At 58.9% G+C, this 10,945-nt stretch overlaps 1 protein-coding gene across 1 annotated transcript; it reads right to left on the minus strand.

Annotated features, from left to right (window-relative positions):
* Positions 1 to 187: 187 nt before the first annotated feature.
* On the minus strand, positions 188 to 10,945 carry LOC140492470 (mannose-P-dolichol utilization defect 1 protein-like). Its single transcript, XM_072591359.1, has 6 exons — positions 10,805 to 10,945; positions 7,470 to 7,535; positions 6,407 to 6,539; positions 3,782 to 3,867; positions 2,615 to 2,733; positions 188 to 376 (listed from the first exon to the last, which is right to left on the minus strand). The coding sequence occupies exons 1-6, from the start codon at positions 10,899 to 10,901 to the stop codon at positions 188 to 190; spliced, it is 690 nt and encodes a 229-aa protein (XP_072447460.1). The 5' UTR covers positions 10,902 to 10,945.

Here is a 10,945-nt window from a genome sequence, read left to right on the forward strand (position 1 = left end):
GAGGGTGTCAGGGATGGGGGAGAGTGTCGGAGAGGGGGGGGAGGGTGTTGGGTGTTGGAGGGGGGGTGAGGGGGGGAGGGTGTCGGAGGCAGGAGTCGGCCTTGCCTTTCCAACCTGCTGTGTCCCTTGACAGGGCAGGGCAGGACGCTGACACAGAATGCTCCCCACGCTGACATACCTCTGAGGGTCAAAGATCAAAGGTCACAGGCCCACGACCCCGGGAGGCTGTGGGTGGGTGCAGGGTATGAGTGACCATCAGACTGACCTGCACTGAGGTGAAGATTCTTGCCAGGGAGCCGCCAAACAGGAGGAAGACGGTGATGGCAGAGAGCTGCCCTGTGTGGCCATTCCTGTAGTTGGTCACAATCTGGATCAGCTTCAGGGGGGAGAGACACTGACATCAGAGGGTGCATCAACCCGGAACCCTGCCCCCTCAATACCCCGACCCCCCCCCCAGTACCCCGACCCCCCCGCCGCCGCTGAGGGAGTGCCGCACTGTCGGAGGGTCAGTGCTGAGGGAGTGGGCACTGTCAGAGGGTCAGTGCTGAGGGAGTGGGCACTGTCAGAGGGTCAGTGCTGAGGGAGTGGGCACTGTCAGAGGGTCAGTGCTGAGGGAGTGGGCACTGTCAGAGGGTCAGTGCTGAGGGAGTGGGCACTGTCAGAGGGTCAGTGCTGAGGGAGCGCCGCACTGTCAGAGGGTCAGTGCTGAGGGAGTGGGCACTGTCAGAGGGTCAGTGCTGAGGGAGTGGGCACTGTCAGAGGGTCAGTGCTGAGGGAGTGCCGCACTGTCGGAGGGTCAGTGCTGAGGGAGTGGGCACTGTCAGAGGGTCAGTGCTGAGGGAGTGGGCACTGTCAGAGGGTCAGTGCTGAGGGAGTGGGCACTGTCAGAGGGTCAGTGCTGAGGGAGTGCCGCACTGTCGGAGGGTCAGTGCTGAGGGAGTGCCGCACTGTCAGAGGGTCAGTGCTGAGGGAGTGCCGCACTGTCGGAGGGTCAGTGCTGAGGGAGTGGGCACTGTCAGAGGGTCAGTGCTGAGGGAGTGCCGCACTGTCGGAGGGTCAGTGCTGAGGGAGTGCCGCACTGTCGGAGGGTCAGTGCTGAGGGAGTGCCGCACTGTCGGAGGGTCAGTGCTGAGGGAGTGGGCACTGTCAGAGGGTCAGTGCTGAGGGAGTGGGCACTGTCAGAGGGTCAGTGCTGAGGGAGCACTGCACTGTCGGAGGGTCAGTGCTGAGGGAGTGGGCACTGTCAGAGGGTCAGTGCTGAGGGAGTGGGCACTGTCAGAGGGTCAGTGCTGAGGGAGTGCCGCACTGTCGGAGGGTCAGTGCTGAGGGAGTGGGCACTGTCAGAGGGTCAGTGCTGAGGGAGTGCCGCACTGTCGGAGGGTCAGTGCTGAGGGAGTGGGCACTGTCAGAGGGTCAGTGCTGAGGGAGTGCCGCACTGTCAGAGGGTCAGTGCTGAGGGAGTGGGCACTGTCAGAGGGTCAGTGCTGAGGGAGCACTGCACTGTCGGAGGGTCAGTGCTGAGGGAGTGCCGCACTGTCGGAGGGTCAGTGCTGAGGGAGTGCCGCACTGTCGGAGGGTGAGTGCTGAGGAAGCACTGCACTGTCGGAGGGTCAGTGCTGAGGGAGTGGGCACTGTCGGAGGGTCAGTGCTGAGGGAGTGGGCACTGTCAGAGGGTCAGTGCTGAGGGAGTGGGCACTGTCAGAGGGTCAGTGCTGAGGGAGTGGGCACTGTCAGAGGGTCAGTGCTGAGGGAGCACTGCACTGTCGGAGGGTCAGTGCTGAGGGAGTGCCGCACTGTCGGAGGGTCAGTGCTGAGGGAGTGCCGCACTGTCGGAGGGTCAGTGCTGAGGGAGTGCCGCACTGTCGGAGGGTCAGTGCTGAGGGAGTGCCGCACTGTCGGAGGGTGAGTGCTGAGGAAGCACTGCACTGTCGGAGGGTCAGTGCTGAGGGAGTGGGCACTGTCAGAGGGTCAGTGCTGAGGGAGTGGGCACTGTCAGAGGGTCAGTGCTGAGGGAGCACTGCACTGTCGGAGGGTCAGTGCTGAGGGAGTGCCGCACTGTCGGAGGGTCAGTGCTGAGGGGAGTGCCGCACTGTCAGAGGGTCAGTGCTGAGGGAGTGCCGCACTGTCAGAGGGTCAGTGCTGAGGGAGTGGGCACTGTCAGAGGGTCAGTGCTGAGGGAGTGCCGCACTGTCGGAGGGTGAGTGCTGAGGAAGCACTGCACTGTCGGAGGGTCAGTGCTGAGGGAGTGGGCACTGTCAGAGGGTCAGTGCTGAGGGAGTGGGCACTGTCAGAGGGTCAGTGCTGAGGGAGCACTGCACTGTCGGAGGGTCAGTGCTGAGGGAGTGCCGCACTGTCGGAGGGTCAGTGCTGAGGGAGTGCCGCACTGTCAGAGGGTCAGTTCTGAGGGAGTGCCGCACTGTCGGAGGGTCAGTGCTGAGGGAGTGCCACACTGTCGGAGGGTCAGTGCTGAGGGAGTGGGCACTGTCGGGGGGTCAGCGCTGAGGGAGCACCGCGCTGTCGGAGGGTCAGCGAAGGGGTTTGAGGCTGTCTCCCTGGGGTGGTCAGAGGCGCTATGTCAATGAAGGTACCCTCGGTAAACGGGATTGGTTCTTACCCGGCTGACCATGATTGCAGGCAGATTGAGGGCCTGGAGTAAGGTCACGACCTTCAACGGGGTCAGAGGTGACAGCAGAAGGATCAGCATAGCGAAGTAAACCAGCAAACAGCTCACACCTGAGCAGGGGGTGTGGGGATGAGAGAGAACAGGGATTAGAATAGTTCATATAGAGACAGAGAGAGAGAGAACGATCGAGAGAGAGAGAGGCAGACAGAAAGACAGACACAAATACACTCAGAGAGGGAGACACATGCAGAGAGGGAGAGAGGGAGACACACACACGTAGAGAGGGAGAGACACAGAATGAGAGAGAAAGACACACGCAGACAGACACACACAGATTGAGACAGACAGACACAGAGAGAGAGACACATACGCAGAGAGAGACAGACAGAGAGAGGGAGGGAGAGACACACACGCACACAGAGAGAGAGATATAGACATGTGCAGAGAGAAAGAGACGCAGGCAGAGAGAGACAGGGAAAAAGACACAGATATAGAGAGAGACACGCACAGAAAGACAGACACATATACAGAGAGAGAGAAAGAGATGGACAGACAGAGAGAAGAGAGAGAGACATACACATACAGACAGACAGATACAGAAAGGGGGTGTGGGCCATTAAACCATTTCGAACTGACTTGCTCTGATCCCCAATTACTACTCTGAAAGGTCACACCCCGAGCTCCCAAACAAAGGTCAAAGGGCACCATTTTTCAGGCCCACAGCTGGGATCCAGTGAGCGAGTGACCCAGTGACTCGGGCCCTGCTGGGATTTGGTGAGTGACCCAGTGACCTGGGCCCTGCTGGGATTTGGTGAGTGACCCAGTGACCTGGGCCCTGCTGGGATTTGGTCTGTCTCAGCACCTCCCGGTCTGGAGTGCTACCCCAATCCCAGTGAACATGCGATGGTCTCACTCTGAGGTGAAAGCTGGTACCTCCCCTCCCCTCCCCCCCCCGGCTGCCCCCCGTATCCGATGCTGATGGTGGCATCACCCAATCTCCCTGGGAGCGTCCCAGTTTCCAGCAAACCCCCTCCTGTCCCCCTGCATTTACTCCCCCACCCCCCCCCAGTGAAGAGTGAGAAAGTGGCAGCGTCCTGCACTGTGGGGTTTGAGCCCGAGGTGAGGGTACAGGGATGGGGACGGGGATGGGGAACGTACCTGTTTGGGTCTGGCCACTGTAATGCAGGATCAGAAAGCCAATGGTTAGAGTCTGCAGCATCAGGAACAACGCCTCACCCCAGGAGCTGCACCGAGAGAGAGAGAGAGAGAGAGAGGGAGGAGACCCAGTCAGTGTAACCACCACCCACACCCTGGCATCACCGTGTGGGTTAGCAAGGACTGACAGAAGTGGGCACACCACCTAAACACAACCCTCCCTTCCCTCCCCCCCCCCTCCCCCACCCCATCAGAGAACACCACTGTCTTAGTGTCTCCCTCCTCCCTCCCATCCTCGGCCACTCACTGACGTTAATATTTCACAGAATCGGGGCCGGTCCTTCAGAGCCACCGACATCCAGTCTATCTCACGGTGCAGTGTCTCAGAGTACACAGGGTACAGGCTCCTCTGCCCCCCTTAACTAAGGGGACCCCACATCGCTAACCTCGTGCCTGGTCAGTGTCCCATCAGTCACCTACACCAGCCTGAAACACTCCCAACTCACTCTCACCGCTCTGCTTCCAAGTGGCCAGAACTCGGAACGGTCAATGTCAGACAGACACGGATAAATCCCGTTGGGAATGTGGGTTACACTCTCGGTGGCAGTGGGGGTGTGGGAGTAGTGAGGGACTCACTCCAACAGGGAGTGGGGTGAAAGGGGTGGGGAGGAGGTTCGGATTGTGGGACTCGCTCTCCCCTGGGGATTGGGGGGAGAGGGGGTTGGGAATGTGGGAATCACTCTCCCCTGGGGAATAGGGAGAGAGGGGGTTGGGAATGTGGGACTCGCTCTCCCCTGGGGATTGGGGGGAGAGGGGGTTGGGAATGTGGGAATCACTCTCCCCTGGGGAATAGGGAGAGAGGGGGTTGGGAATGTGGGACTCGCTCTCCCCTGGGGATTGGGGAGAGAGGGGGTTGGGAATGTGGGAATCACTCTCCCCTGGGGAATAGGGAGAGAGGGGGTTGGGAATGTGGGACTCGCTCTCCCCTGGGGATTGGGGGGAGAGGGGGTTGGGAATGTGGGACACGCTCTCCCCTGGGGATTGGGGAGAGAGGGGGTTGGGAATGTGGGACTCGCTCTCCCCTGGGGATTGGGGAGAGAGGGGGTTGGGAATGTGTGACACGCTCTCCCCTGGGGAATGGGGAGAGTGGGGGTTGGGATTGTGGGACATGCTCTCCCGTGGGGAATGGGGAGAGAGGGGGTTGGGAATGTGGGACATGCTCTCCCGTGGGGAATGGGGAGAGAGGGGGTTGGGAATGTGGGACACGCTCTCCCCTGGGGAATGGGGAGAGAGGGGGTTGGGAATGGGGAGAGAGGGGGTTGGGAATGTGGGACTCACTCTCCCCTGGGGAATGGGGAGAGAGGGGGTTGGGAATGTGGGACACGCTCTCCCCTGGGGAATGGGGAAAGAGGGGGTTGGGAATGGGGAGAGAGGGGGTTGGGAATGTGGGACTCACTCTCCCCTGGGGAATGGGGAAAGAGGGGGTTGGGAATGGGGAGAGAGGGGGTTGGGAATGTGGGACTCACTCTCCCCTGGGGAATGGGGAGAGAGGGGGTTGGGAATGTGGGACACGCTCTCCCCTGGGGAATGCGGAGAGATGGGTTGGGATTGTGGGACACGCTCTGCCCTCGGGATTGGGGAGAGAGGGGGTTCGGAATGTGCGACACGTTCTCCCCTGGGGATTGGGGAGAGAGGGGGTTGGGATTGTGGGACACGCTCTCCCCTGGGGATTGGGGAGAGTGGGGGTTGGGAATGTGGGACTCACTCTCCCCTGGGGAATGGGGAGAGAGGGGGTTGGGAATGTGGGACACGCTCTCCCCTGGGGAATGGGGAGAGAGGGGGTTGGGAATGTGGGACTCGCTCTCCCCTGGGGAATGGGGAGAGAGGGGGTTGGGAATGTGGGACACGCTCTCCCCTGGGGAATGGGGAGAGTGGGGGTTGGGATTGTGGGACTCACTCTTCCCTGGGGAATGGGGAGAGAGGGGGTTGGGAATGTGGGACACGCTCTCCCCTGGGGAATGGGGAAAGAGGGGGTTGGGAATGGGGAGAGAGGGGGTTGGGAATGTGGGACACGCTCTCCCCTGGGGAATGGGGAGAGAGGGGGTTGGGAATGTGGGACACGCTCTCCCCTGGGGAATGGGGAGAGAGGGGGTTGGGATTGTGGGACTCACTCTTCCCTGGGGAATGGGGAGAGAGGGGGTTGGGAATGTGGGACACGCTCTCCCCTGGGGCTTGGGGAGAGAGGGGGTTGGGAATGGGGAGAGAGGGGGTTGGGAATGTGGGACACGCTCTTCCCTGGGGACTGGGGAGAGAGGGGGTTGGGAATGTGGGACACGCTCTCCCCTGGGGAATGGGGAGAGAGGGGGTTGGGATTGTGGGACACGCTCTCCCCTGGGGAATGGGGAGAGAGGGGGTTGGGAATGTGGGACACGCTCTTCCCTGGGGACTGGGGAGAGAGGGGGTTGGGAATGTGGGACTCACTCTTCCCTGGGGAATGGGGAGAGAGGGGGTTGGGAATGTGGGACACGCTCTCCCCTGGGGAATGGGGAGAGAGGGGGTTGGGATTGTGGGACACGCTCTTGGCCGACGGGCCAAATGACCGGTTTGAGTGTTGGAAATTGGACGTACCTGAAGGGGAATAAGTTCCTCATCCCGTAAACCATGGTGCCGGTGATGGCTAGCATTTCCAGGAGAATTGAGTTAAAATTGAGGCCCTCCGTGCTCCGTGCCCTCACAATCTTTAATATCTGAGGGAGTTTGACTGGAAAAAGGAGACAGCAAGCTCACTCTCAATCTACAGCCAGCGGGGACCCTGTGGACTGACCGTCCCCACCCTCACTCCGACATCAGCTTCCCACTCGGATCCTCCCTCCCAACCAGCAACATTCCCCAACGGGAAAACGGGGCCGAGCAACCTCCAACACAAACTGCATTTATATAGCACCGGAGATTTAGTGAAACCTCCTGAAATGCCACATGGTCAGACGCAGAAGAGTGAGACTCGGGCAGTAACCTCGCACGCGGGAGAGAGTTCAGTTTAACGGAGATGGGGGTTTAGGAAAAGGGGAATTCCAGAGCTCCAGGGCCAGGCAGCCGAAGATTCTGCAACTGGAAAATCCAGATAGCGTCATAGAGCATGGAAACAGACCCTTCGGCCCAACCAGTCCGTGCCAACCATTATCCCAAACTAAACCAGTCCCAAACTGCTCCTGGCCCATATCCCTCCAAACCCTTCCTATTCATATACCCATCCAAATGCCTTTTAAATGCTGTCATTGTACCAGCCTCCACCACATCCTCTGGCAGCTCATTCCATACACGTACCACCCTCTGGGTGAAAAAGTTGCCCCTTAGGTCTTTTTTATATCTTTCCCCTCTCACCCCAAACCTATGCCCTTTAGTTCTGGACTCCCCCACCCCCAGGGAAAAGACTTTGCCTATTTATCCTATCCATGTCCGTCATGATTTTATAAGGACCCCCCCTCAGCTCCGACGCTCCAGCGAAAACAGCCCTCTCCTCAATCCGATGCACCCTCGTGTTGAAATGCCCCACCCTTTGCTGTTCACCTTCCCTGGACTGACTCAGGAAACCAACCTCAGGGCAACAGGGGCCAGGAAACAGAGAGTGACACCCCCCCCACAGTGTGAATGAATACATTGGTGGGATCTGATTGGTTCCGGCCTCACGTACCCATCACGGATCCTGCGATGATGGACAGTCCCAGGACTTTGCTGAGCAGAAGTTTCAGGCAGGGAACTGGAGACAAAAGCAAAAACAGGAGCAGCGTTAATGCTGGGTCTGCACAGAACGATCCCACCACACTCCACTGTGGGCGGAGCACCCACTGTCAGCCAGAAACTGCATTGCTCAAGCACCTTTCACATCCACAAAACAACACAGCGGCTTCACTGTCAGAGACCCAGCCACTGACCGGGTCACCCAGGGGAATGTTCAGGCTTCAAGCAGAATCTCAAGGGGGTGGGGAGACAGGGAGGGGGTGTAGGGGCTGGAGGGGGTTACAGAGATAGGGAGGGGGTGTAGGGGCTGGAGGGGGTGACAGAGATAGGGAGGGGGTGTAGGGACTGGAGGGGGTTACAGAGATAGGGAGGGATGTAGGGGCTGGAGGGGGTTACAGAGATAGGGAGGGGGTTACAGATATAGGGAGGGGGTGTAGGGGTTGGAGGGGGTCACAGAGATAGGGAGGGGGGGAAGGGGCAGGAGGGGGTTACAGAGATAGGGAGGGGCTGGAGGGGCTGAAAGGGGTTACAGAGATAGGGAGGGGGTGTAGGGACTGGAGGGGGTTACAGAGATAGGGAGGGGGTGTAGGGGCTGGAGGGGGGTTACAGAGATAGGGAAGGTTACAGAGATAGGGAGGGATGTAGGGGCTGGAGGGGGTTACAGAGATAGGGAGGGGGTTACAGATATAGGGAGGGGGTGTAGGGACTGGAGGGGGTTACAGAGATAGGGAGGGGGTGTAGGGGCTGGAGGGGGTTACAGAGATAGGGAGGGGGTTACAGATATAGGGAGGGGGTGTAGGGGTTGGAGGGGGTCACAAAGATAGGGAGGGGGGGGAAGGGGCAGGAGGGGGTTACAGAGATAGGGAGGGGGTGTAGGGGCTGGAGGGGGTTACAGAGATAGGGAGGGGGTGCAGGGGCTGGAGGGGGTTACAGAGATAGGGAGGGGATGTAGGGGCTGCATGGGGTTACAGAGATGGGGAGGGGGTGTAGGGGCTGGAGGAGGTTACAGAGATAGGGAGGGGGTGTAGGGGGTTACAGAGATAGGGAGGGGGTGTAGGGGGTTACAGAGATAGGGAGGGGGTGTAGGGGCTGGAGGGGGTTACAGAGATAGGGAGGGGGTGTAGGGGCTGGAGGAGGTTACAGAGATAGGGAGGGGGTGGAGGGGCTGAAGGGGGTTACAGAGATAGGGAGGGGGTGTAGGGGCTGGAGGGGGTTACAGATATAGGGAGGGGGTGTAAGGATTGGATGGGGTTACAGAGATAGGGAGAGGATGTAGGGGCTGGAGGGGGTTACAGAGATAGGGAGGGGGTGTAGGGGCTGGAGGGGGTTACAGAGATAGGGAGGGGGTATATGGGCTTAACCTGGTACTGTCCCCATCCCAGGAGAGTCTGATGAGGGCGGTGTCAGTGGGGATGGAAGGGCTTGACTTTTATTCTGTTCGCAGACTGGGGGCTGAGCAGAGAGATTTGTGCAGAGGCGGCAAGAGGGCAAACAACAGGTCAAGAACATAAGATGGGGGTGGAGAACAGGCCATTCAGCCCGTCATGCTTGCTCCACTTTCCTGCCCCAATGCCCAAAATCTGTGATACTCTTGCTGATCTCAGCCATCAACGTACTAGCTTCCACAACCTTCTACGGTCAAGAGTCATTCTCTCCGAGAGGACTCAGTGGTTAGCACGGCTGCCTCACAGCGCCAGGGACCCAGGTTCGATTCCAGCCTCGGGTGACTGTCTGTGTGGAGTTTGCACATTCTCCCCGTGTCTGCGTGGGTTTCCTCCCACAGTCCAAAGATGTGCAGGTTAGGGTGGATTGGCCATGGGAAATTGATTAGATTAGATTACTTACAGTGAGGAAACAGGCCCTTCGGCCCAACAAGTCCACACCGCCCCGCCGAAGCGCAACCCACCCATATCCCTACATCTACCCCTTACCTAACACTACGGGCAATTTAACATGGCCAATTCACCTGACCTGCACATCTTTGGACTGTGGGAGGAAACCGGAGCACCCGGAGGAAACCCACGGGGAGAATGTGCAAACTCCACACAGTCAGTCGCCTGAGGCGGGAATTGAACCCGGGTCTCTGGCGCTGTGAGGCAGCAGTACTAACCACTGTGCCACCGTGCCGTGAAATTGTCCCATAGTGCCCAGGGATGTGGAGGTTAGGGTGGATTGGCCATGGGAAATTGTCCCATAGTGTCCAGGGATGTGCAGGTTAGGGTGGATTGGCCATGGGAAATTGTCCCATAGTGTCCAGAGATGTGCAGGTTAGGGTGGGTTGGCCATGGGAAATTGTCCCATAGTGTCCAGGGATGTGCAGGTTAGGGTGGGTTGGCCATGGGAAATTGTCCCATAGTGTCCAGAGATGTGCAGGTTAGGGTGGGTTGGCCATGGGAAATTGTCCCATAGTGTCCAGGGATGTGCAGGTTAGGGTGGATTGGCCATGGGATACTGTCCCATAGTGTCCAGAGATGTGCAGGTTAGGATGGATTGGCCATGGGAAATTGTCCCATAGTGTCCAGAGATGTGCAGGTTAGGATGGATTGGCCATGGGAAATTGTCCCATAGTGTCCAGAGATGTGCAGGTTAGGGTGGGTTGGCCATGGGAAATTGTCCCATAGTGTCCAGGGATGTGCAGGTTAGGGTGGGTTGGCCATGGGAAATTGTCCCATAGTGTCCAGGGATGTGCAGGTTAGGGTGGATTGGCCATGGGAAATTGTCCCATAGTGCCCAGGGATGTGCAGGTTAGGGTGGATTGGCCATGGGAAATTGTCCCATAGTGCCCAGGGATGTGCAGGTTAGGGTGGATTAATCACGGGAAAGGCAGGGCTACAGGGAGAGATGGGTCCAGGTGGGATGCTATTTGGAGGGTCAGTGCACCCCCGAAGGGCTGAATGGCCTGCTCCCACATTGTCGGAATTCTACAACTCTCCAAAATAATTCCTCCTCATCTCTGCTGTAAATGGCTGACCCGTGAACTCTGAAGTGAGATATTCTGCGGCCCTTCTGGAATCTTCCACCAGGTGGAGGTTCAGGTTCAACCAATGACTGGTTCATTAAAGGTCCAAGGACCGTAAATTATAGGAGGGACGTGATGTCTTTAAGAGGGCGGGAATGCGTCCTAACGGACGGCGGCGGGAACCAATGAGGAAGCGGGTGGCCGCACCCCGCCTTTGGATTGGCCGCGGCGGAATTGAACGGACCAATCGGAGCGATCCCCGGATGGAAGCCCGCGACCCAGAAATGCCGGGACGGAGAGAGGGACGATCCCTTTCCGCGGGTCCTCACCGTCCAACAAGTTAAACTCCAGGAAGAATTCCTCGTAGCATTTCTCCGTCAGGAAGAATTTGAGCGCCAGCGACCTCAGCATCGCGGCGGCCGCCATTCGATCGGCCCGAGAATCGGCTGCTTCCGGTCCGCCGCCGGAAG

This window comes from Chiloscyllium punctatum, chromosome 21 (assembly GCF_047496795.1).
Source record: "Chiloscyllium punctatum isolate Juve2018m chromosome 21, sChiPun1.3, whole genome shotgun sequence".
Classification (NCBI taxonomy): domain Eukaryota; kingdom Metazoa; phylum Chordata; class Chondrichthyes; order Orectolobiformes; family Hemiscylliidae; genus Chiloscyllium; species Chiloscyllium punctatum.

Excerpts from the sequence above, each read along its gene's own strand:
- LOC140492470 (XM_072591359.1), bottom strand. The coding sequence starts at position 10,901 with ATGGCGGCCGCCGCGATGCTGAGGTCGCTGGCGCTCAAATTCTTCCTG. Across the intron at positions 7,536-10,804 it reads GGAGTTTAACTTGTTGGACG|TTCCCTGCCTGAAACTTCTG; the intron begins GTGAGGACCCGC and ends TTTTGTCTCCAG. Across the intron at positions 6,540-7,469 it reads CATCGCAGGATCCGTGATGG|TCAAACTCCCTCAGATATTA; the intron begins GTACGTGAGGCC and ends TCCTTTTTCCAG.